Source organism: Cucurbita maxima, unplaced genomic scaffold, assembly GCF_002738345.1.
Source record: "Cucurbita maxima cultivar Rimu unplaced genomic scaffold, Cmax_1.0 Cma_Scf00006, whole genome shotgun sequence".
Classification (NCBI taxonomy): domain Eukaryota; kingdom Viridiplantae; phylum Streptophyta; class Magnoliopsida; order Cucurbitales; family Cucurbitaceae; genus Cucurbita; species Cucurbita maxima.
The window spans coordinates 5,152,299-5,177,398 of NW_019272022.1; the positions used below are offsets into that span (position 1 = coordinate 5,152,299).

The 25,100-nt window shown below is 36.0% G+C and overlaps 6 protein-coding genes across 6 annotated transcripts in view; 4 read left to right on the forward strand and 2 right to left on the reverse strand.

Annotated features, from left to right (window-relative positions):
* Positions 1-592: 592 nt before the first annotated feature.
* LOC111481273 (protein POLAR LOCALIZATION DURING ASYMMETRIC DIVISION AND REDISTRIBUTION-like) lies at positions 593-4,871 on the forward strand. The gene is made up of 4 exons (XM_023126686.1): positions 593-1,197; positions 1,655-2,112; positions 3,577-3,896; positions 4,617-4,871. The coding sequence occupies exons 1-4, from the start codon at positions 828-830 to the stop codon at positions 4,624-4,626; spliced, it is 1,158 nt and encodes a 385-aa protein (XP_022982454.1). The 5' UTR covers positions 593-827; the 3' UTR covers positions 4,627-4,871.
* Positions 4,872-6,521: 1,650 nt separating this feature from the next.
* On the forward strand, positions 6,522-8,783 carry LOC111480955 (eukaryotic translation initiation factor 5A-2). Its single transcript, XM_023126195.1, has 5 exons — positions 6,522-6,789; positions 7,520-7,642; positions 7,725-7,781; positions 8,055-8,129; positions 8,413-8,783. Exons 1-5 carry the CDS (start codon positions 6,667-6,669, stop codon positions 8,515-8,517), a joined length of 483 nt encoding a protein of 160 aa, XP_022981963.1. The 5' UTR covers positions 6,522-6,666; the 3' UTR covers positions 8,518-8,783.
* A 1,333-nt stretch (positions 8,784-10,116) lies between these two features.
* Positions 10,117-13,074, forward strand: LOC111480868 (chorismate mutase 2). The gene is made up of 6 exons (XM_023126080.1): positions 10,117-10,601; positions 11,820-11,906; positions 11,987-12,130; positions 12,234-12,326; positions 12,594-12,847; positions 12,930-13,074. The coding sequence occupies exons 1-5, from the start codon at positions 10,341-10,343 to the stop codon at positions 12,822-12,824; spliced, it is 816 nt and encodes a 271-aa protein (XP_022981848.1). The 5' UTR covers positions 10,117-10,340; the 3' UTR covers positions 12,825-12,847; positions 12,930-13,074.
* Positions 13,075-15,825: 2,751 nt separating this feature from the next.
* On the forward strand, positions 15,826-22,891 carry LOC111480863 (DNA-directed RNA polymerases IV and V subunit 2-like). The gene is made up of 9 exons (XM_023126068.1): positions 15,826-15,937; positions 16,027-16,189; positions 16,779-17,261; positions 17,413-17,625; positions 18,149-19,038; positions 19,525-19,816; positions 20,271-21,212; positions 21,374-21,645; positions 22,035-22,891. The coding sequence occupies exons 3-9, from the start codon at positions 16,791-16,793 to the stop codon at positions 22,534-22,536; spliced, it is 3,582 nt and encodes a 1,193-aa protein (XP_022981836.1). The 5' UTR covers positions 15,826-15,937; positions 16,027-16,189; positions 16,779-16,790; the 3' UTR covers positions 22,537-22,891.
* Positions 22,892-23,697: 806 nt separating this feature from the next.
* The window catches only part of LOC111480866 (3-hydroxyisobutyryl-CoA hydrolase-like protein 2, mitochondrial), a 6,362-nt gene continuing 4,959 nt past the window's right edge, over positions 23,698-25,100 (reverse strand). Inside the window, exons 10-14 of the mRNA XM_023126072.1 lie at positions 24,910-24,970; positions 24,542-24,640; positions 24,344-24,445; positions 24,225-24,266; positions 23,698-24,015 (exon numbers count right to left, since the gene is read on the reverse strand). Of these exons, the coding sequence (XP_022981840.1) occupies positions 23,899-24,015; positions 24,225-24,266; positions 24,344-24,445; positions 24,542-24,640; positions 24,910-24,970 (421 nt within the window). The 3' untranslated portion in view covers positions 23,698-23,898. The remainder of the gene's footprint in view (positions 24,016-24,224; positions 24,267-24,343; positions 24,446-24,541; positions 24,641-24,909; positions 24,971-25,100) is intronic.
* LOC111480864 (transmembrane 9 superfamily member 8-like) overlaps positions 25,010-25,100 on the reverse strand; it is a 9,893-nt gene continuing 9,802 nt past the window's right edge. The window contains exon 9 of the mRNA XM_023126069.1: positions 25,010-25,026. The gene's annotated coding sequence lies outside the window, so the exon portion shown is untranslated. The remainder of the gene's footprint in view (positions 25,027-25,100) is intronic.

A 25,100-nucleotide genomic window follows, 5' to 3' on the forward strand; every position in this document is an offset into this window, starting at 1 on the left:
ATTATAATAAAATATCAAATATAATATATATGGTAAACTATAATTTATTACTAAATATCTTTAACAAACTTTTAAAAGCGTTTTAAAACTTAACATCGGTATATACAGAAACTATTAATACTGTATTTACAAAAATATATTTGAGCCCTAAAAAATAATATTAAACCCTAAAAAAATAATTACACGGAAAATTCAATAATAATTTTAAAATGAAATATTAATAATTCATCTTTTGAATTTTAAAATTACTATTAATTTTTTAAAAAATTAACGAGTACATAAATATTTTTATTAATTTAATAAATAATAACTTTATACACACGAAATAATTATTTTTGATATATGGACTCTGGACAAAGATTTTAAAAGTTAAATCTGTAGAAAGAATATTTTAATATTTAAAAGGCAAAATTGAAAAACAAAATAAAGGAAATGTAAGAAATATCATATTAGATAAATAAAAAAACAAAAAAAGAAAATTTTAATTTAAGAAACTTGAATTGGAGGGAATTTTGAAATGTAACAAATCGAGCGCACAGAAATTATTGAGTCAATTCAATTCCATTATCGGTCATCAATATCAGATTAGAAATCATAAATTCCTTACAATTATTGAGACCCGATTCTTCATTATCAAAGCCGACGATGTCATTGAATTCTTTAATGAAGCTTTAAGAAATCTCGTGAATCGCAGACCAATCCAACACGCCATTAATATTCTCACTCTCTGCAATTCGAGAAGCCTTTCAGTTTCTTCTCTGTCACTTTGTAATCGAATTTAATATCCTCTCTGCCCCTTTACTGATTCGAAGTAATCACATTCTCTTATGAGTTCACTCTTTAAATCCCACGAAGTTTCAGATTCCTGCAATTCGACGGGGCGTCTCTTGCGCGTGGTTGATATTCTCCGGGAAGAAGACGGCGACGGCGACGGTTTTTTCGGCGATTTTGGAATGTCTGATGCTGGAGAGCGTCTGGCGGATGAGTCGGTGACCGTTCATTGTTTGTCACCACGACGGATTGTTGCTCGGTGGGTGGCTTCGTTCCGGCGACCGAAGCGGAGGAGAGCGGCGACGGAGGTTAATAGAGAGAAAGAAAGTGGAGATTCCGATGATCGGTTGGTGTGTAGTAGGTGCGCGAGGAATGGAGTTGACAGCGGCGCTTCGTCGTCTTCAGCGACGGAGATTGCAGGGCCTGGTGAGTGAGTATGATTGAAATGATCTGTGATTGCGATTTTAAGCGATTGAATGTTCTTTTTTATATCGAAACTATTTCGAATTTGGAATGCTACTGTATTTCATCGATGTTTAATTGGGTTGATTGAAACTATAATCAAAACGATTAGGATCTGAAGAAATGGTAATTGTGTAATGCCGAATCAGACAAATCTGTATGCGGACGTTGAAATTTAAGAAGTCCAACAATCTGGAATAGTTATAGAGTTCATAAGATCTCAAAAACTAAGATCAAGTGGCTGTATGTTCATCCATAAACACGAACATTCCTATATCCAATAGGTAAGATTTGTAAGAAAAGAACTAAGATCAATCGACTATAAATATCGAATTTCTTAAGAGTTTGAACTTTCTACATCTCTATTTCGTGGATGTTTTCTCCAATGTTTCAATCTTGACTGTGTTCTTAAAATTCACAGGACTGATTAGGAAAGACGATACCTCATTCAACTTGGGAGTTGGGTGTAGTTTGTTGTATCTTGTTCTTGCAAGTAAAAATGAGCTTTCGAAGATGGTAGATTTGCGGAGACAAATGGAACTTTTTCTTCAAGATATCAAAGAAGAGATGGGAAGAAAGAACAATCCCTTTGAGCCATTCCACTTGAATACAGATATGGCGTGTTCTTCTACTGATTGCCAAGACGGTCCTTGCTCGACCAGCCAGCGTTCTTATCAACAAGATTTTTCATCTCAAATTTTATCTGATGCACAATCAAATATACCAAATTATCACCAGAAGTCATGTCTGCACGAACAAGGGGAACGTCAGGAACGGATCGACGAACTGGAATCTGAGTTCGAGGCCGAGTTGGAACGCTTGCAGCTCCATTTGGAAGTTGAAAGTTCTTCTGGACGGATAGAGCAGCTAAAAATTCAGGTATATGGGAACGTACTAAAACTTCTAGATTACTTTTGCTTTTTAAGTTTGATTTGATGGAAATGAAACTGGTTGGTTTGGAAATGCTCGCTCTTATAGTTGTTGCAGTCTTCACATGATTGAGAATATCTTTACTGGTTTTCCAATGTCTTGGTTTGATCACATTACTTATGACAAGAAACATCTTAGATCTATGGGAGTTCATGATCACACGTCCTACATGAAAGTTCAAAAATTAATAGTGGGTGGTTTTCTAACCTCCAACATTCGTTCGTTCTTAATAGTTCAAGTTCACTACTAGTAGATATTGTTTTCTTTGGACTTTCTCTTTCGGGTTCTCTTTGGACTTTCTCTTATGGGTTTTCTCTCAAGGTTTTTAAAACGCGTCTGCTAGGGAGAGGTTTCTACACCCTTATAAAGGATGTTTCGTTTTCTTTCCTAACCGATGTGAGATCGCACAATCCACCCTCTTTCAGGACCCAGCGTCCTCGCTGACACTTGTTCCATTCTCCAATCAATGTAGGACCCCCCCAATCCACCCCCTTCGGGGCCCAGCGTCCTTGGTGGCACACCGCCACGTGTCCACCCCCTTTGGGGCTTAGCTTCCTTGTTGGCTGACACTTGTTCCATTCTCCAATCAATGTAGGACCCCCCCAATCCACCCCCTTCGGGGCCCAGCGTCCTTGGTGGCACACCGCCACGTGTCCACCCCCTTTGGGGCTTAGCTTCCTTGTTGGCTGACACTTGTTCCATTCTCCAATCAATGTAGGACCCCCCCAATCCACCCCCTTCGGGGCCCAGCGTCCTTGGTGGCACACCGCCACGTGTCCACCCCCTTTGGGGCTTAGCTTCCTTGTTGGCTGACACTTGTTCCATTCTCCAATCAATGTAGGACCCCCCCAATCCACCCCCTTCGGGGCCCAGCGTCCTTGGTGGCACACCGCCACGTGTCCACCCCCTTTGGGGCTTAGCTTCCTTGTTGGCACATTGCTCATTGTCTAACTCTAATACCTTTTGTAATAGCCCAAGTTTACCGCTAGTAGATATCGTCTTCTTTGGGTTTTTTCTTTCGAGCTTCTCCTCAAGGTTTTTAAAACACGTCTTTTAAGGAGAGGTTTCTGTTGGATGATGGAAGTCCCACATCGGCTAATTTAGGGAATGATCATGGGTTTATAAGTGAGGAATACTAACTCCATTGATATGAGGTCTTTTGGGGAAGCCCAAAGCAAATCCATGAGAGTTTATGCTCAAAGTAGACAATATCATACCATTGTGGAGAGTCGTGTTCGTCTAACCGTTTCCACACCTTTATAAATGATGTTTCGTTCTCCTCTCCAACCGATGTGGGATCTCACAATTTACTTTATTCCTAACCAGATATAAAGGGAGGAATATCTGTGTTCTGTTGTATATTATGTTCTTGATTGCAAGTTTTGACAAACTGGGTTATATGTAAAATGACAGACTGCAAAGAACACGGACTCTACTAGAAGTTGCTGTATTAGTTCTGGTGAAGTGATTGATCTCCAAGAAGATGGCACTAACAGGCAACATGGAGTTCCTCCTGTAGAACTCGAAAGAAAGTTGCACGAGCTGCTCAAAGCTAGACAGGAAGAACGAATAAAAGAACTTGAAGGCGCTTTAGAATGTGTCAAGCAGGAAGTTATTGAAAAAGAATCTGAGGTTTCTTGGTGGAAGGAAACTGCAAAAGTCATTTCTAAGCACATTCCAGCTCATTCACGACTTAAACTTGCTTCTCAACATGATCAGCTTCAGCAACTTCGGTAAGCATCCTTCTACACTTTACAATAGGCTTTAAGAAAGATTGTTACTAAAATGATAACTGATGCTTTAGATACAAGCCAATCAAGTCTTTGTGATATGCTTACTAGGGGAAATTTTCTAGTACTATGGGCTTCCTTTGTTTACTTTATGGTGAGGAGTGTTCGTACTCTCATAGTACCTGAAGTCAAAACATAGTTGTACGAGAAGGAGTGTTGTTCCAAATTTACGCTGGACTACATGAACTTTTTGGATAAATATCTTTGAGTATCGTTTTTGTGATCATGTGTCGGATACTCGTTTGCTTTCCTCGTGTCTTGGGTTTCTAAGAAATAGCATGTCAAAATCTTTGTGTCTGTGCTTCCTCATAAATGTCATTACACCACGTTTATTTGTCTAAGTATGTTACGCTATTTTGAGAAACCACGGTTGAGGACTATTGAGAGGTGTAGTCCTACATTGGCTACTTAAGAGGAAGATCATAGGTGTATACATATGGAACACTACTCTATTGTTACGAGGTCTTTTAGGAAACTAAAATTAAAGCCACGAGAGTTTATACTCAATTTGGACCATATATCATTCTTGAGATCCGTGATTCTTATTTACTCCTTTTAGATTACTAGCGGGATTCAAATCAAATCTACCATAGTCAAAAGGAAATCTGGAATAAGATCTATTGGATGATGTTTGAATTATGTTCGTTTAACCAAAAATGTCAGGTTCCAATAATGATGAAAAGGATGCAAAACATGCCGAAAGCAGCAGCTCTGTGGTTACTTTATTTTGAAGATGCGCACCAACGACGAACAGAGTTGAAGAACAGTCCCATTCAAACATCACATCATATTCCTTCTTATCTGAACTTGGTAGAGTGTCCCATTTCAAATTCTCTTGCTTATTATATTTTGACAAATCCTTCCCTAAGTCTGAATTATTTTGAATTTTTTTTTTGTCACGTTTGGATCAAAATTAGTCTAGGCTACTTATTAAAAAAAAATGTGGTAAGATATAATATTTGAAAAATATATTATAATAATTAGTTATGAAATATATTTTAGATATTATATCTTAATATTTTTTCATTTATGATTTGATTAGTAGTATATTTTATTTTATTTTTTATATTTAATTAGTTTATATTTTTCTGATCTATAGGTATAAATTGGTAGCTTGTATCCTATTTAAATATTATAAATAGACCCAATTCTATTTCTCATTCTTAATTTCAGTAGTCAAATTTAAATTTGATTTAATCCTTTTAAGAGTTTTATAGATAATTAGTGGGGTTAAAGAAATTTTAATATAATTGATATTTTATTTTTATTTATTTATTTATTTTTGTGGTTGTTATTTGGGATGAGCCACAAAAAAAATGTAATGAACACCTCCATGGCTCCACAATTCCACTTCAACATCATAAGCCTTTGAATTTTTAACAATTTAAAAACAAAAACATCATGATCCTTCTTTCTACTAATAATAATAATTATTATTTTTTAATTACAAATTTAACCTCTTTAATTTTAAGATTTTTTTAGTGTCTAATAAATTTGAGTTCTTTCTTGTTTTATATTTTTTTTATTTGTATATAGGAATTAGTGTATTTTAATATTTTATTGACTGAAAATTATTGTGACTTATAATTGATTTAATATCAATGATTTTAAACGATACTAGTTTTAAAATTTATTATAATTATATGAAATAAAGTTAGAACATTTGAAAATAACAAAATAGTACTTTAGAAATATTGAATGTAACATTTGTTTAAAATTGGAAACAAACGGATTGGTATGAAGTTACTTAAATAATAATCGCTAAATTAATAATTATATCTTTAAACTTTGCGTCTAAAAAATATACTTACGAGTATCTTTAAACTTAATAAAAATTCTTTAATGCCTTTCAATTTTTTTAAAAAATTAAAAAATATAATTTTCTTCCTATTTTATTTAAAAAAATATTCATAAAATCTTAATATTAACATTAACCTATCTCTATAAAAAAAATAGAAAAAGGTTTATACGGTAAAAAAATGTATATCCATGTCTTATAAATTATTTCAAATTTTTTTAATATTAGTATGAAATATTTATTGGTATTTTTGAAACATAATACTAACAATAAGATTATTTTTTAATTTTTTTTTAGAAAATTTAAGATTATTAATAAAATTTTAAAAAACGTAAATGTGTTTTCTTGAAAATTCAAAAATATTTTTGAAATAAAATATTAATCATTTTCATCACTGAGGACAATAATATTTTTTTAACATTTAAAGGTATTTTTTAAGGATATTTTTGGGATTTATTTGAAATCAAATTGAAACTTTTAAAAATTTAGAGATATTTGTTTAGATAAAAGTGCCAAATAGATGGATATTATTATTAATTTAATCTAATAATAATAATAATAATAAAAGGGTTAGAAAAATGTTATTACAAAAAAAGTGATAGGTTTTTGACACAGATCATCTAAATAAAATTATATCTAAAAATATTTTTCCAAACAATCTCGACCGTCAATAATACAATAAATAAAGCGACGGTGGAGATCGTTTATTCACCCGAATAAATGGAAAAGGAAAATATCAGTGGAAACCCTAATTGGCAAATACGTGTCCGGATAAAATAGACGATATAAATTGCTCTCGTCCTCTTGACTCGTATTCTCCTCCTTCCTCCCGCTTTCCTTCCGTTTCCACCGAAATCCCACTGTACAACACACAAGAAAAAGCTCGGAAGCTGTAGAAGTGCGAAATCTTCAGCCATGTCGGACGAGGAGCACCACTTTGAATCCAAGGCCGACGCCGGAGCCTCCAAAACCTACCCTCAACAGGCCGGAACCATCCGGAAGAACGGCTACATCGTCATCAAGAACCGTCCATGCAAGGTGATTTGTTGTTTTTGTGTAATGATTTGTTGTGTTTGTTGCGATGATTTGGTTTTCTCGTTGTTTCGATCGTCCGGTGTAATCTTTTGTGGTGTTTAGGGTTGGGTTTGGGTCGGGCGCTTTAGATCTTTGGTTGATTTGAAAATTTTATTTCGCTTGATAATTGATTGTTATAGATTCTGTGCGATTTATCGTATATTACATAGCGTAGATGGTGAGAATTGTCCCAAGTGTTGGATTTGGGAAAATGGAAAAATCTGAAATTACCATTATTGATCATATGGATCAATATTTGTCGAGAGATCCGAGGGTTGTAATTATGATTTCACAGAGTTTCTTGATGGTTTAGTTTTGTTCGTTCAACGAATAACAGTGATTTTTCTCCTCAACTCTGAGAGCACGCTGGTGTTTACACTGCAGTTGTTATTGAATCCCGGAGATTAATTTCCTCAGTGTCATATTTCCCATATTTGATGTTTCCTTGTCCTGAAGCGCGAGGGTGCGTTTGTGTTTATTGAGACTGTTATTGCTACCTGATAATAATTAGTGAAAAAGTCTATCCGAAGCTCCTAGAAGGCTAATTGAATAGTGCTTCCAAATTATACTTTTAGGCATTAAAGTAGAATTGCCTCTAGCCTTCCTTATTTGTAAGGCTACTTTCTATGCTACGTCTCTGTGTTTAAATCTCAGTATGTTGGTTTTTTTCCCTCTGGTTCGTTTGGTAATTCAGGTGGTTGAGGTTTCAACTTCTAAGACTGGCAAGCACGGGCATGCTAAGTGTCACTTCGTCGGAATTGACATCTTCACTGCCAAGAAGCTTGAAGATATCGTTCCATCATCCCACAATTGTGATGTAAGGAGTGTATTATATAGCTTGCGTTCATTCACCCGGTTTATATCCGTTCCACTAATGGTTCTTATTTCATGCTTTGTAGGTGCCTCATGTTAATCGTACTGATTATCAGCTGATTGATATCTCTGAGGATGGATTTGTGAGTAATTTGGTTACATGAGATTGTTTGATTTAAATTTGTCTTACCGACTTCAAGAAACTTAGTTATTTCTGATGTTAATTATATTTGTCTATATGTATATAGTTCAATGTGTTTTTATAATTAATTATAGAGGTGAATCTCCTTGGCTTGGTGTCTCTACTTCAATTCATAGATAAGCAACCGTAGATAGAAGCAATGAATCATTCATACATGCTGCAGCTTGTCGTGTAAAGCATTTTATCTCGATTCATGTTGTATTCTTTGCTGCAGGTGAGTCTTTTGACTGACAATGGTAACACCAAGGATGATTTGAGGCTCCCAACTGATGATAACCTGCTCTCTCAGGTAAAGTCACATATGAAACCTTACCATGGCTAGACGGATTCTCCGTTCAAAATTCAAGTTATTCGAGTAGATCTCATACCCTAATTTTGTATTATCATCTAGCTCATTTCCATTTTCTGTTAGAAGGTACCTGATTCCTTCTGTTCCCCGTATAATATAATATTCTCTGTCCTTGGGATATTTTTAAGATATGGTCATGTGGGTTTATTCTTAATATTATTCCATTTTTGTGTTGATATCTATTTTAATACATACGAACTGAATCCGTTGTTTGTATCCACAGATTAAGGATGGATTTGCTGAAGGAAAGGACCTTGTCGTGTCGGTGATGTCTGCCATGGGAGAGGAACAAATTTGTGCCTTGAAGGATATCGGCCCGAAGAACTAGCTTTGCTTCAAACAAAGTGAAGTTGTGGTCATCAACTGCTTTAGTAGCTGAATCATCCCTCGATTGATGAATCTTTGAACGATGATAAAATTAATGACTTTGTATCTGTTAACGCTTCAATCTTCACCTTCTTCTGGCCAAGGTTGTAAGATTGGTTCGTGCATCATTACTGTGTTTTATGTTGTGTTATTTTATGATATTGGGTGTAATGTTATTGGGTTTTTGGTTGCTTATTTTGATAATCGAAGTCAAATAATTTTTGCGAATGCAGCTAGCTCTATAATCAATCGGTAGAGACACAAGTTTACTTTGAAAACTGTAGTGGCGTTCAGTGGTTTGGGTCGGGTCGGGTCGGGTCCGGACATTTTTTTTTTAAGATTGTGAAATTTTTCATCCCAAAGGTTGGTTCATTCTTTTCAATTTTATTTTTATTTTGTTTTTCATAAACCTTAGTAAAATATCTATTTATTTATTTTGTTTTAATAAATGCAAAATGTCATTTAAAATGATTTTTATTTATTTTTAAATATATAACTAAATAAATAGTTAAGTTAAGAATAACTAAATAAATCAATAATATTTATGAAGTTAAATTGGGTTGATGAAGGAATTTCTTTCGGTTGAAAGTCCGTTTATACTTTTAAAATTAGGCTTTTGACCTTCAATAATGTCGGCTGTTGTTTTTGTTGTAGAAAAAAATATTTTCAAACTACAAAAGAAAAGAAAATATTATTTAATCGTTGAATTCATACCATTCTTTATTTGGTATGAGGAGTGTTTAGATAATGCGGTGACACGTGAAGGCCACTGACTTGCGGGTATTTCAAAGCTTTCCCCATTAAACCTAACTTCTTTATTCAGTTCACAAACTAATTATCTAATTATGATTAAAGACATCTAATTATTTCCATAATTTCAAATTTTAAGATAGAAGCTACATATTTATTATTCTTTTTTAAATTACAATATTAATTATTACCCTTTTCAGCTTATTAAGTTGAGAATTTGTTAAAATTTTAGAAATTTATTAGATAATTTCTAAATTAAAAACTATTAACCCAAGGTTTAAATTACTAAAAAAAGTAGTTGTAATTTATCTTTTTATTCATTCTCCCACCCGCCACCAAAACAGGCCAAGGCATTAAAGAACAAATAATAAGTAAAAGAAAAAGAAAAAGAAAATTCGTTCCCACTCAACCGTACACTTCTAAATTGGAATTCCGCGTGGGGCCTCGTCACTCGTCGCTCCAAAAAAAAAATTCCTCAACCAAACACTCTAGCCAATCACTCCGCGCCAAATCACCCCTTCGCCGGCAACGGCAGCCGGATCCGTCCACCGCCGCCATCCACTTCTCTTCTTCCTTAACTTTAAAGCCATTTCCCCTTTCGCTTCACCAATAATTCACTGTCTCAGAGCTTTTCACGTGTATTTCATTTAGGCTTCAGTGCACTTTCAGCCCTTCTCCACCGCAGCCACAAGTTTCCGAGCGCTGACATTTTTCGTAATCCTCTCGTATTTCAAAGCTCTGACTTGAACAACAAATTATTGTCATAGCTGAGTTGAATCGTGCAGAGGTCAGCCCTTTTATTTTGATCGATTTTAATTTTCATGCCGTCCTTTTCTCCTTTTTTCTATGTGATTGGTGAACGCACATCATTATGAGGTGTAGACTTTCCCTGTTTAGTTGTTGATTTTTCAATGATAATGTGAAATTTCAACTGCTTTTTTTTTGTTAGTATTTATAGTAATCGTTCACTTATTTATATTTATAACCTTGCATTTTCGTTCTTTGATTATTGAGGCTGACAATTTTGTCTTCACCATGCTGTTTCTTGGTCTGTTTGTTCTGATATTGGCTAAAGAAGCCATGGTGGATGTTAATTGTAACCCCGATTTGGCTTCGAATAAACTATCACTTGATGAAATTAGAGATTCTTTGATCAGACAAGAGGATACTATTGTTTTCTGTCTCATTGAGAGAGCCAAGTTTCCTCTTAATCCAAAGCTGTACCATCGTAATCATGGATTTACTGGTTCTTTGGTTGAGTTCATTGTGAGAGAAACCGAGGCCATTCAAGCTAAGGTAAATTAACGCTTGTTCCTTTGAGTTGCATACTTGCTTTAGCCTATGTTCATCTCTTTGCTTTGAAGCCTTTAACATACTTCTGAAAATGTTTAGATCCTTTGGCCGTTGGCTATTTGGATTTGGCTGACTTGGTTGGTCGTAGAAGTGCTGCATAAAGGCTTCGTGAGCCTCATTCAAACAATATTGGGAAAGTAAATTGAAATTTTGGCGTCTCAAATGGCGAAATTTGAGAAGATAAAGAACTTGTTGTGTATTTCTTTCTTCATTCTATGTTCTGTTTCTTGTATTTGTTAGATGGGAGGTAGGCCTCAGATCACACGTTGGTTGGAAAGGAGAACGAAACATTTCTTGTAAGGGTGTGAAAACCTCTCCCTAGCATGTGTTTTAAAATCGTTAGGCTGACTACGATACGTAACGGGTCAAAGCGGACAATATTTGCTAATGTTGGGCCTGAGTTATTACAAATGGTATCAAAGCTAGACACTGGGCGATGACTAGCGAGGATGTTAGCCTCCAAGGCGGATGAATTGTGAGATTCACATCCGATGGAGTAGGGAACGAAACATTCCTTATAAGAATGTGGAAACCTCTCCCTAGCAGACACGTTTTAAAATCGTGAGGCTGACAAGCCAAAGCCGACAATATTTGCTAACGGAGAGCTTGAGCTGTTACAAATGGTATCAAAGCTAGACACTGGGAGATGTGTCGGCAAGGACGCTGGCCTCCAAGGGGGTGGATTGTGAGATTCACATCCGATGGAGTGGGGAACGAAACATTCCTTATAAGGGTGTGGAAACCTCTCCCTAGCAGATGCGTTTTAAATTCATGAGGCTGATGATATTACATACGGGCCAAATCCGACAATATTTGCTAACAGTGAGCTTGAGCTGTCAGTGATATTAGAGTTAGACAGCCGGTGATGTGCCAACGAATATGCTGGCCCCCAAGGAAGGTGGATTGTGAGATCCCACATCGGTTAGAGAAGGGAACGAAACATTTCTTATAAGGGTGTAAAAACCTCTCCCTAACATACGTTTTAAAATCGTAAGACTGACAGCCATACGCAGCAGGTCAAAACGACAAATATGGATATAATTCCACAAGAAAGAGCAGTTCTAGTCTGGGATGTTTTTCTTTTTGGTTCTTTTGTTATTCTTGATCTTCTGGTTCAGTTTGAAATTTCTTTCTTCTATCTGTTTCGATTTTGATGAACAGGCCGGTAGATATGAGAATCCTGAAGAAAATGCATTCTTCCCAGAACATTTGCCTCGTCCTTTGGTGCACCCTCACAAGTATCCAAAGGTGAGAGATCGTTTAACAAGTTCTTAAGTTTTTGAACTTTGCCTCTTCTGTTTGTGACCTGAATACATTCATGTTTCCAGGTTTTGCATCCTTCAGGTGCTTCAATTAATATGAACAAACCCATATGGGATTTCTATTTCAATAAATTCTTACCATTGTTGGTTGCCGATGGCGACGATGGAAATTATGCAGCCACTGCTGCTAGTGATCTTGCCTGTTTGCAGGTAAAAACCCTTTGTAAACTAGCTATCACTTTTAAGTTCATAATGGCAATGCAACCATGTCGGATTTATTTCTTACACGTGCCACGATTCGACTGAATCTCAGGCACTTTCAAGGAGGATTCACTGTGGAAAATACGTAGCTGAGGTGAAGTTTAGGGACGCCCCCCATGAATACGAGCCTCCTATTCGCTCTCAGGTATGGTAAATTTAGTCGGGTTGTCATTTACTTTAGTTCTCGGTGAAATAAAATAGAAAAAGAAGTAAATTCCTTTCGAGTTTCACCTTCATCTTTCTGTGCACTCGTTTTAGGCGAGGCCTATTCCGTGGCCCATTCTTATTAGGTTACGGTAAGTTCATGAAAGACTACCTTAAGAATGAATGAACATGACCTTTCGTATTCTAGAATTGAAGCGTTTGAATAGTTATTTACATCTGAAACCAATTTAATTGACTGTTCTTTCAGGAAAGAGATAGTTTGATGAAGTTATTAACATTTGAGGCCGTGGAAGAGATGGTGAGGAAGAGAGTAGAGAAGAAGGCTAGGGTGTTTGGGCAAGAAGTCACCCTCAACAACACAATTGATGGGGGAAAGTATAAGATCGATCCATTGCTCGCGGCTCGCCTTTACGACGAATGGGTAATGCCTCTCACGAAGGAAGTCGAAGTCGAATACCTTCTACGTCGTCTTGAATGATTCTATCCAATGACCATAAATAAATAACAAGATCAACCAATATTTATGACCGTAATCTTATCATTTATATAATTTATTCAGATTCTATCTAATGACCTTATAGAAATAACAAGATCAACTAAGATTTTTTTGAAGATTTGTGACGGTAATCCTATCATATATATAATTTATTCTAAAAATTCTATAATCACTAGTTGAGTTATGTTTAGAACACAACCAACCGAGATTTTTTAAAGATTTATGACGGTAATCTTATCATTTATATAATTTATTTTCTGAAAAACTTTAATCACTAATTAAGTTAGGTTTTGATCGTCAAATTATTTTAAGATTGTGCATGCCTTTGATTTATATATTTTTTTTTTTTATTGTGAATCGACTTTGGCACAAATTAGTTAAAACCAAATCACTCATAGTTATATTTAAGTTGATTGTAAAATCTCAAATCCACCACTAGTCAATAGTGTTCGTTCTGGTCCGTATGTATTGTTGTCAGCCTCACAGTTTTAAAAAGTTTTAAAACTGAGAGAAGTTTCTATACCTTTATAAGAAATTCCCTCTCCAATCGAGGTGGGATCTCACAATTCACCCCCTTTGGACGCCCAACATACTCGCTAGCGCACCACCTAGTGTATAGCTCTGGTACAATTTTGTAAAAATCAAGCTTATTGCTAGTAGATATTATCCGCTCTTGCCCATTACATATCACAATCAACCTTGATTTAAAAACGCGTTTATTAAGGAAAGATTTTCGCACTCTTAGAATCCTCTCTCCAATCAATGTGAGATTTATTGATAATTGAACAATGAATTAAGAAAATTTAACTACTGCTAGCATTGATGCACAAATCCAAGTAAGTGAAATTCTTGATGATCAACACGTAATTCAACGACACATTGATGTGACATTTGACACACACTAAGATACTTAAAGAGAAATTAAAATGTAGTAAACTTTTAAGTTTAAGGTGTGAGGATTGAGTTATCAAGGACGTTTAAGTGAACTCCTTTTTCCAACGAGACTCATTTGCCCGCTCACGTGGACCGGACTTGGTTGAGGTAGGCTTTTAAGTCTCGTGGTCCAATAGTCTCTTTACTCGACCCCAATCTTGCCCCAAGTTCTACATATCCCTGTTTGGTATATAGTTATCCTTAATTTTTTTAATTTACTCTATTTCCAAAATCACCCCTAACATTAATTATATATTAAAATAAAATAATATTGATGTGAAACTCTTTAATTTATTTAATCATATAGTTGAAGTAATAGAAAATATTATAATCTTAACAAATACTCCCAAATTTAAACCCCTAAATTCACATAATGCGCGCGCAAAAAAGAAAAAATAATAATAATAAATAAATGGGAGGCCTAAATTTTTATTTTATTTTTAGGTCCTCCACATTTGTCGTAATTACGAGAAATCCCGGTTCCCAACCAAACTCAGGCTTGGTGAAAATTTACAGTTAGGACCCTCTTCGTTCTTCACATTTACCATTCATACATACTTCCAGTCTCCCAGCTTCATNAGTTAGGTTTTGATCGTCAAATTATTTTAAGATTGTGCATGCCTTTGATTTATATATTTTTTTTTTTTATTGTGAATCGACTTTGGCACAAATTAGTTAAAACCAAATCACTCATAGTTATATTTAAGTTGATTGTAAAATCTCAAATCCACCACTAGTCAATAGTGTTCGTTCTGGTCCGTATGTATTGTTGTCAGCCTCACAGTTTTAAAANAGTTAGGTTTTGATCGTCAAATTATTTTAAGATTGTGCATGCCTTTGATTTATATATTTTTTTTTTTATTGTGAATCGACTTTGGCACAAATTAGTTAAAACCAAATCACTCATAGTTATATTTAAGTTGATTGTAAAATCTCAAATCCACCACTAGTCAATAGTGTTCGTTCTGGTCCGTATTTATATTTAAGTTGATTGTAAAATCTCAAATCCACCACTAGTCAATAGTGTTCGTTCTGGTCCGTATGTATTGTTGTCAGCCTCACAGTTTTAAAAAGTTTTAAAACTGAGAGAAGTTTCTATACCTTTATAAGAAATTCCCTCTCCAATCGAGGTGGGATCTCACAATTCACCCCCTTTGGACGCCCAACATACTCGCTAGCGCACCACCTAGTGTATAGCTCTGGTACAATTTTGTAAAAATCAAGCTTATTGCTAGTAGATATTATCCGCTCTTGCCCATTACATATCACAATCAACCTTGATTTAAAAACGCGTTTATTAAGGAAAGATTTTCGCACTCTTAGAATCCTCTCTCCAATCAATGTGAGATTTATTGATAATTGAACAATGAATTAAGAAAATTTAACTACTGCTAGCATTGATGCACAAATCCAAGTAAGTGAAATTCTTGATGATCAACACGTAATTCAACGACACATTGATGTGACATTTGACACACACTAAGATACTTAAAGAGAAATTAAAATGTAGTAAACTTTTAAGTTTAAGGTGTGAGGATTGAGTTATCAAGGACGTTTAAGTGAACTCCTTTTTCCAACGAGACTCATTTGCCCGCTCACGTGGACCGGACTTGGTTGAGGTAGGCTTTTAAGTCTCGTGGTCCAATAGTCTCTTTACTCGACCCCAATCTTGCCCCAAGTTCTACATATCCCTGTTTGGTATATAGTTATCCTTAATTTTTTTAATTTACTCTATTTCCAAAATCACCCCTAACATTAATTATATATTAAAATAAAATAATATTGATGTGAAACTCTTTAATTTATTTAATCATATAGTTGAAGTAATAGAAAATATTATAATCTTAACAAATACTCCCAAATTTAAACCCCTAAATTCACATAATGCGCGCGCAAAAAAGAAAAAATAATAATAATAAATAAATGGGAGGCCTAAATTTTTATTTTATTTTTAGGTCCTCCACATTTGTCGTAATTACGAGAAATCCCGGTTCCCAACCAAACTCAGGCTTGGTGAAAATTTACAGTTAGGACCCTCTTCGTTCTTCACATTTACCATTCATACATACTTCCAGTCTCCCAGCTTCATTTCCCTCGCAGTGTTCTCGAAAGGATGCATGAGTCTTTTTTGTATCCCCTCGCCGTACTGTCATAATTCAAAGGTCTCTCTCTCTCTTTCATTCCTCAGCTTTCTTCGTGAATGCCAAATTCTCAGGACGATTGACGCTAATTTAGTCCGTTTCTCTCGCAGTTTCTTGCTTCGACAGCATAGAGAGATCGTCTTCTCTCGGAAACTGGCGTTTGACTTGAGCGAGGACCGACGACATTGCGTGGATGCTCCATTTTGATCTTGCTTGGAACGTATAAAGCTTGTGGAGTCGTCGGAGGAAGTGGCTTAGGGTTTAATCTCGAAGGTACTTGAATCTCTAACCTGTGTGATCGCGTGGTGGTCAGTTTGATTAGTTACGAGAGTATCGGCTTTTTGCTGTTTTCGTTTAGGTATGGTGAAGTGTTGAGTGTGTGTTTTGAGCATCGTAGTGTGAGGATTTTAGTTATTTTTTAATTTTTTTCATTTGCGGAGTTCAGTGAGTGTAGCGTGTATGTGGACCGGTAGTGGTTAGCAGTTTCGCTTTTACTTTGGGTTTTACCTTGTGAGAAATGAAAAATGATCATTCTATGGATTTGGAAATGGAGCGGAAAGATAGGCTAGTTAAAATCCCCGAATCTTCTTCTGCTATTACTTAATGCAGAGCAGGAGTTGCTGAGAATGCTTCTCCAAATCATATGCGTACTTTTCAATGCTTATTTCACAGGGCCGTACATATGTAAAACATGTCGATTAACCTTTATCCACGAACAACATTGTAAATTCGCTGATTGTTTGATAGACGTTTCTGTTCAGTCTGCCTGTTTTATCTAGAAAATTCATCAGGTTTGTGATATTATTTGTTTGAGAGATTTTAGTGTTTCTCTGCTTCTTAAGTTTGTCTGTATTTGTTATAGATCTTCAATTTAATGGGGACATCAGGCGCAAAGGACGATATAGAGATGAATAGCGAGCCGGAAGACTTATCACCTGGAACTGATATGGATACAGACGATGATGATTATTCTGAGCCAGTCAACATTCATGATCTAGGTGAAGTATTTTTAAAGGATTTCTGTAAGAAGTCATCAATGGCATTTTTTGATGAGTACGGCCTTATCAGTCACCAACTTAACTCGTACAATGACTTCATAAAAAGTGGCATTCAGAAGTCCTTTGATTACTTTGGTGAGATCGTAGTTCAGCCAGGATATGACCCCTCAAAGAAAGGAGATGGAGAATGGAGATATGCTTCAGTGAAGTTTGGCAAGGTAACTCTTGATAAGCCAAAGTTCTGGGGTGGTGCAGCAAGTGGAAAAGAGTATAACTTGCTTCCTAGGCACGCTCGACTACAGAACATGACTTATTCCTCAAGGATGAAAATGAATATTAATGTAGAGGTGATTGAAATTTCTGTTTAGTTTTTACTGTTTTCTTGCCTTTTTCTTACCTTTCGTGACTAATAAATTGCTAAGATTCTTTTATGACCTGTGGACCCTCAGTTTGTTGAATAAATGCCTAATGAGGTGTTGGATACTTGCAATGTAATAGGTGTATACTCAAAGGTTAGTCAGAAGTGATAAATTCAAAACTGGACAAGATCAATATGTCGACAAGGATCTCTTAAGTCAAGATAACAGGGATATATTTATAGGCAGGCTACCTGTGATGGTGAATTCTGACCTTTGCTGGATGAAGGATGATCAGAAACGTGACTGCGAATTTGATCATGGAGGTTATTTTTTAATCAAAGGTGCAGAAAAAGTGAGTGCATTTCCTTCCATTTATGTCCTTCGTAGTTATATAATCTGTAAATAAAATGCACCGTTTTCTTAAATTTTGCTGTCACAAAATAATCATTTCAAAACTTCTAATTGATTGTTTGTTTGAAGAGATTAGTGTTACTTGACAAGTTGACGTAATTATGACTCCAGGACTTCTCATAATCTAATCTTATTTACACCACACTGGCTTGCATATTTTGAAAATCAGAATATGGTATGTCTAAAAAATTAGTTGAACTGGAAGTGGGAGCTATTAGACTTAATTATTTTATCAATGTTCAGGCATGTGATCCTGCCTCCTGATGGATCAAATTTAGTCAAGAAACTTTAGTTCTATATAATTTTAATTCAGTACTAACTGTTTTTGTAAAAAAATGATTAATTATACCATCTAACTTTTGTTTGGATATTTATTTCCTATATTGCATGTATATTAATCCGGTGGTTAACTTTTTTTTTTTTCTTTTCTAACCACTTAAATATTGTTTTCACGCTCATTTCAGATATTTATTGCTCAAGAGCAAATTTGTTTGAGAAGACTCTGGATTTCTAATAATCAAGGTTGGACTGTGGCATATAGATCAGAAGTTAAGAGAAATAGACTAATTATTAGACTAGTTGAAAATTCCAAGTCTGAAGAACTAAAAAGCAAGGAGAAAGTCCTCAATGTATATTTCTTGTCTACAGAAATTCCTGTGTGGATTTTATTCTTTGCACTTGGTGTTTCTTCGGACAGAGAAATAGTAGATTTAATCGACTTTGGCAGAGAGGATCCAACTGTTTTGAATATTCTCTTTGCCTCTGTTCGTGTAGTCGATAATGATGATAAGTGGAAAGACTTTCGAAGAGGTAAAAGAGCTCTGAATTTTTTGGAGAATGAGGTTAAAAAGACGAGCTTCCCACCTGCTGAAAAAATTGAAGATTGCTTGAACCTTTATCTTTTTGCCAGCTTGAAAGGCTTAAAGCAGAAGTGTCGTTTCCTTGGTTATATGGTTAAATGTCTCCTGCAAGCCTATACTGGCCGTAGGAAATGTGATAATAGGGATGATTTCCGCAATAAGAGGTTTGAGTTGGCTGGAGAATTGCTTGAAAGAGAGATTAAAGTACATATTGCACATGCACGTAGGCGTATGGAAAAGGCTCTGCAAAGGGACCTCTATGGAGATCGTGATGTGCGTCCAATTGAACACTATTTTGATGCTTCCATAATCACTAATGGTCTATCCCGAGCATTCTCTACTGGAGCATGGGCACATTCATTCAAGAGGATGGAAAGAATTTCAGGTGTGGTGGCAACGCTTGGTCGTGCTAATCCCCTGCAGACAATGGCTGAATTGAGGAGAACACGTCAACAGGTTGCATACACTGGGAAAGTTGGTGATGCTAGATACCCGTGAGTTATCTGAGCTTCTTTTAAGTTTGCATTTTTGCATTATTGGCTATCATGATGGTACATAGATGCATGATTATATATTTTGTTTTTTGAGCTCTGATTCCAAGGACGCTTGTACCTTGTCTGTAATACTCATTTTATAGGTTGTACTACAAAAATTTGTAAACTTCATGGGATTTCTCTCTCCCTGCCTTGTCTCTAACTATCAGTTTATCGGTGGCACTTGCAACAAATTTTCAAACCTCTTGGGGTTCCTTTCTGTCTGTCTCTCTCATCTATAAGAAACAACGGTCCTTTCTCTTACAAAGTGTGCAAATGTGAATGAGCTCACGAGATTGTGAATACCTTCCCATCATATCTTTCATAGAAGTTGATCTCAGCTTGGGATCCATGGATGATGGAAAGGAAGATATAAATTTAATTATAATCTGTTCATACAGTTTCAAAACATAACTAATGTTTTTTTTTTTCTTTTTTTGTGGACAGGCATCCTTCTCACTGGGGAAGGGTTTGCTTTCTCTCCACCCCGGATGGTGAAAATTGTGGGCTTATTAAAAATTTGTCCATCACAGGACTTGTAAGCTTAAACACATTGAAGCCCGTAGTTCCCACCTTGTTTCGTTGTGGGATGGAGAATGTGGTGGACGATACATCTACTTCTCTTAGTGGGAAGCACAAAATTTTTCTCAATGGGGAATGGGTTGGAGTTTGTGAAGATTCCCTTTCATTTGTAACGAAAGTGAGACTCAAGCGGCGAAGGAATCTGTTACTGCATCAGGTTATTAACTAAATGATTTTTTGATGGTCTTATTTGAGATTTTATTTTTTTAGACTTCTTCATGCAGTCGATTGTCATTGTTGTCTGGATTATTTCAGTGGTCTACTAATGCTACATATGCCATGGTCTACTTGACTTGGAAACTTGTCTTGAACGTCTATATTGGTCAGTTGGTGTTTGCAAGAATTTGACTCCATTAGCCAACAAAAGTTTGTATTCCATTTATAGTTATATGTTATCCTATTAGACTACCATGTATCTCATTGGGCATTTTGTTGCGTGATGGACATCTCTATTGCTCTTCCTCTTATGTTTTTTCATCAAAGGTGACAGATGACTTTCACGGACTTCCAATAGATGTTTTTCTTAAAAAAATTGTTTTCAACATATTCTCTGATCATCTTATGTGAGGTATGATCTATTGATGTCTTTTTAACTTCTCCATGTATTGCAGGTAGAAGTCAAAAGAGATGAACAACTGAAAGAAGTACGTATATTTTCCGATGCTGGAAGGATATTACGTCCTCTCTTAGTTGTAGAGAACTTAAACAGGATTGATAAATCTAAGGGGGAAAGCTACACTTTTCAATCCCTTTTGGACAAGGGAATAATTGAACTTATTGGAACTGAAGAAGAAGAAGACTGTCGTACAGCTTGGAGTATTAAGCATCTTACGGAAGATCAAGGGACTTCGAAATATACCCATTGTGAGCTGGATACGTCATTTTTATTAGGTTTAAGCTGTGGACTTGTCCCGTTTGCAAATCATGACCATGCTAGGAGGGCTCTATTTCAATCCCAGAAACACTCTAATCAAGCTATTGGATTTTCAACAACCAATTCTAATTTTCGTGTAGATACTTTATCTCACCAGTTACACTATCCACAAAGGCCGCTTTTTCGTACTATGACTGCTGATTGCCTTGGGACACCTGGATACCTGTCATCTCACACTGGTATACTACCAAAACCCGAGTTCTATAATGGTCAGAACGCTATTGTGGCAGTCAATGTTCACCTGGGTTACAACCAAGAAGATTCATTAGTAATGAACCGGGCCTCTCTGGAGCGTGGCATGTTTCGGTCTGAGCATACTCGGAGCTACAAGGCTGAAGTTGATAATAAAGAATCTTCCGAAAAGAGGAGGAAATCCGATGATGCAATAAATTTTGGTAAGACTCAAAGTAAAATTGGAAGAGTTGACAGCTTGGACGATGATGGCTTCCCTTACATCGGTGCAAACTTGCAAAGTGGAGACATTGTCATTGGTAGGTGTGCAGAATCTGGGGCCGATCACAGTATCAAACTGAAGCACACTGAGAAGGGTATGGTTCAGAAAGTTGTGCTCTCTTCTAATGACGATGGCAAGAATTTTGCTGTTGTAAGCCTGAGACAGGTAATAACATACTCTGCATAGCTAGTATGACTCAATCAAAGGATGCTTCCTAGGAGATCATATTAGATGTGGAAATTGTTTTCTTATGTTGTATACTTTATTTCTATTTTAACTATCCATTATAGTTGCTCGATTCTCAGATGTGTTATCTCATTTGCCAGGTTCGTTCACCATGTCTTGGAGACAAGTTTTCCAGTATGCATGGACAAAAGGGAGTTCTGGGCTTTTTGGAGTCTCAAGAGAATTTCCCCTTCACCATTCAGGGGATAGTTCCAGATATTGTTATAAACCCGCATGCTTTTCCTTCACGACAGACTCCTGGTCAACTCTTGGAAGCTGCTCTAGGGAAAGGGATTGCTTCTGGCGGTTCGCTTAAATATGCGACTCCTTTTTCCACTCCTTCTGTTGATGCCATTACAGACCAGCTTCACAGGTAACTGTTTGGTAATTCGAATCACATAACTAGTTTTTGGCTGGAAAGTAGGATAGAGAAAAATGCATATATCATAAATACGGGATAGATGTTTATTTTTAAGTTGGTAGATTTCATGGCTATCTCTAAGTTTATTGAATACCATGCACTTATCTCAATTTATTAATAGGTTTAAATCATTTTTTTTTCTTGGACGTCTATGTCCAATTGAAGCTGCATCTAGTGGTTCAATCTGAACTTAAAACAGAGAACTAAAATGAATTCTTAGACAAAGTTTAGGGACTAAATAGGACATTGAAATTTGAAAAACTGAAATGTAACGTCATAGAAACAGAAAAAGCGTGCAATTAAGAAATGAGAGTGATTTTTAATGTTGAATTTGTGAGCAGGGCAGGGTTTTCAAGATGGGGGAGTGAGAGGGTGTACAATGGCCGAACTGGTGAAATGATGCGCTCACTCATATTCATGGGTCCAACATTCTACCAGCGCTTAATTCACATGGCTGAAGACAAGGTTAAATTTCGAAACACTGGACCTGTCCACCCTCTCACACGACAACCGGTAGCGGACAGGAAGCGTTTTGGTGGAATCAAATTTGGGGAGATGGAGCGTGACTGTCTTATAGCTCATGGCGCCTCGGCCAACTTACACGAACGCTTGTTTACCCTCAGTGACTCCTCCCAGATGCACGTTTGCCAGAAATGTAAAAATGTTGCAAATGTGATCCAACGATCGGTGGCTGGTGGTCGTAAGATAAGGGGTCCATACTGTCGTGTTTGCGAGTCGGTGGATGACATTGTGAGAGTTAATGTACCGTATGGAGCCAAGTTGTTGTGCCAGGAGCTCTTCAGCATGGGCATCAATCTCAAGTTTGAAACCCAAGTGTGTTGATCATGATATGATCGCCAGAGGGAATAATTGGCTTCCATTTTCTAATATTTTGACCAACTCTGAAGATGTTTTTGAGGGTATTGTGTGATGAAATGGTGGTGATGACGACATGGAGGTTTCTTATTTGCTTTTGTTATATGTTATCTTTATATGCTAAAATGAAGCGGCGGTCTCCGAGGAACAACTGTTCAGTGGTAAAAGGTATTTTCCCTAAAACTGCTTTTTATAATTTCTAGTACTTTTAGTTAGTAATAAAAAATAAAAAAAAAAGATTTTAGGGGTAGTTAATTAGCCAGTTCTTTCAAAGATGTACTTGTTATGTACTTTAAGTTAAATGAAGGGAATTAGTGGCGTAGATGAGTTTTAAAACTAGGTGCGTCCATAGCATTATCTCGGGTTGAGTGTAGGATAAATAAAACGTCTCATAAATGATTATTTTAGTGCTATGAGTGCTTTACTTGAAAACCTAAATTAGTTTTCCGCTGCGCAGAAAATTTCTTGACTTTTCATACATATTTTTAAATAAAACAAAAACTACAATATTAGAAACCTTTGTATTTGGTATGTTACCTTCAACCGCCCAATGTGGGGTCCACCATGATTGCATGTCGAACTACAATGAGATTATTTATACATCTAAATCAAAAGATAATTCCAGTCGGTAGGATAGGGCAGAAAGCTTTTTCCCATCTAACATCTTTATCACCTATTTTAACCTGATTTATTTTCATGAGTCAATTTTTTTTTCAGAGAATTTTCTGTTTTCTTATTTTTTAAAAAATAATTACTTCAAAGAATCTTTTTAATGAATAATTTCTATTTTATAATATAATTCATATCTTAATAAAGATTTTATAAGTAAAACATATAATATAATATTTTATCATAGTAATTTCTAAAAATTCAATATATTTACACAAACAAAATGAAGTCGGACGTGTATATATATAAAGCAAGCAAGAAGATGGAGACAAGGAATATGATCGGTTACTAATTAGCTAACAGAGATGAATCTTTTTCCACTCCCACCATTTAAACAGAATTTAGTGTTCCATTCAGGGTAGGTCATTTCAGGTTAAATGAACAGTTACCTACATACACTTGTTGACATTAGGTAGAAAAGGGACTATAGATTAAGCTAAAAAAATCCATTTAATTGGCTGATTAAAAAGAAAGAGACAATACATTAGATGGGAGAGAATAAAAAACACCTAGCAAAATGGTCTTTAAAGATGAAATTCCTCATCTAAAAATAGGGGAAAATTGACTTGACCGAGGTAGCAAATATGTCGTAAAGAAGAGAGAAATATTACCACCCACCAGACAGGCGTCGGGAGCATGGTCTGGATTTTTTTACAAACCTCAAATGAACGGTTCCCGCAATGCCGTGGGAAGCTCTAATTCTGGTAGTTCGCCTGGCTGTGAAAAATAGCAGTCTACCATGTCTTGACTCACTTCGTCTAGAGTCGGAGGATTCCACTGCATGGTACGGGATCAACATATTATTAATGATTTTACCTCAAAAATCTCATAAAAAATTCAAGCTGACTCTAGACGAAGTTGTTTCTTTTAGAACACTTCCCAAAATAAAAGTTGTTTCTTTTAGAGTTCCCAAAATAAAATAGACAATTTTAGAAATTAAAATGAGAATTAAATTGAAAGCTTAGTAAAGTGTACAGATTTGGAACCTTGGGAGCGAAGTCTTTATCCACCAGCCGCGCTCGAACACCCTATCAGTGCACAAATAAAACTTCAGACGCTACATATATTTGAACTGGCCCACAAATGGATTTGGAAAGCTAATTACCTCATAGAAGTCAGGAGATGCCTGTTTTAAAATTCCATTAAGGGATATACTGTATTCACGAGCAAGACATTGATCGAGACTTTGAAACCTACCTTCACGGATCTATTAATAGAATGACATAAAACAAGACTTAGTGAGATAACAGATAAGGTATTCCCCCAACAGAATAATAGACGCATAAAAAAGGAGAAAACTCACAGATCTTAAAGTAACTTTCAGGCTCAATGGCGAGGCTTCTTTAAGCAACTTCAAGGTTGAAGTATACCATTCATCATAAGAATTTGCAGCCTCTTTTTCCTGAACGAGTGGATTAAGAAAAACAATACTTGAGTAAAGTCCCCATTGAGATTTCTAGAATGGAACATCAGTCTGATTCCCGCAGGTTGGAGAACTAAAAAGAAAGCTGGAATATAATCATCTTCGTTTGCTTGGACTCGACTTAGACTAATGCACCTCATGAGGTTTTGATTCTAAGTAGAAGTCATCGACCTATACACTTAGTCTATGAATTCTACTAGCTGAAGTGTCCAATTATAAAGATTTTAGAAACAGAATACAATGCTTACCAACGCTTCCAAAATTTCCTCAACAGTGTCGAGGCCGAAACACCTATCAATTGCATCGAGCCTGTGGAACAAGAAAGACTTGGTAAATGGTTAGGGTCCAAAAGAAAAGAAAGAACATTTAAACCACTAATCATATTTGTAAATGTTGGGGTTTTTTCTTTTTCTTTTTCTTTTTCTTTTTTTTGGGGGGG

Excerpts from the sequence above, each read along its gene's own strand:
- LOC111481273 (XM_023126686.1), top strand. The coding sequence starts at position 828 with ATGAGTTCACTCTTTAAATCCCACGAAGTTTCAGATTCCTGCAATTCG. Across the intron at positions 1,198-1,654 it reads GACGGAGATTGCAGGGCCTG|GACTGATTAGGAAAGACGAT; the intron begins GTGAGTGAGTAT and ends TAAAATTCACAG. Across the intron at positions 2,113-3,576 it reads TAGAGCAGCTAAAAATTCAG|ACTGCAAAGAACACGGACTC; the intron begins GTATATGGGAAC and ends GTAAAATGACAG.
- LOC111480955 (XM_023126195.1), top strand. The coding sequence starts at position 6,667 with ATGTCGGACGAGGAGCACCACTTTGAATCCAAGGCCGACGCCGGAGCC. Across the intron at positions 6,790-7,519 it reads TCAAGAACCGTCCATGCAAG|GTGGTTGAGGTTTCAACTTC; the intron begins GTGATTTGTTGT and ends TTGGTAATTCAG. Across the intron at positions 7,782-8,054 it reads ATATCTCTGAGGATGGATTT|GTGAGTCTTTTGACTGACAA; the intron begins GTGAGTAATTTG and ends TCTTTGCTGCAG.
- LOC111480868 (XM_023126080.1), top strand. The coding sequence starts at position 10,341 with ATGCTGTTTCTTGGTCTGTTTGTTCTGATATTGGCTAAAGAAGCCATG. Across the intron at positions 10,602-11,819 it reads CCGAGGCCATTCAAGCTAAG|GCCGGTAGATATGAGAATCC; the intron begins GTAAATTAACGC and ends TTTGATGAACAG. Across the intron at positions 12,327-12,593 it reads AGCCTCCTATTCGCTCTCAG|GAAAGAGATAGTTTGATGAA; the intron begins GTATGGTAAATT and ends CTGTTCTTTCAG.
- LOC111480863 (XM_023126068.1), top strand. The coding sequence starts at position 16,791 with ATGGGGACATCAGGCGCAAAGGACGATATAGAGATGAATAGCGAGCCG. Across the intron at positions 17,262-17,412 it reads AAATGAATATTAATGTAGAG|GTGTATACTCAAAGGTTAGT; the intron begins GTGATTGAAATT and ends GCAATGTAATAG. Across the intron at positions 17,626-18,148 it reads TAATCAAAGGTGCAGAAAAA|ATATTTATTGCTCAAGAGCA; the intron begins GTGAGTGCATTT and ends CGCTCATTTCAG.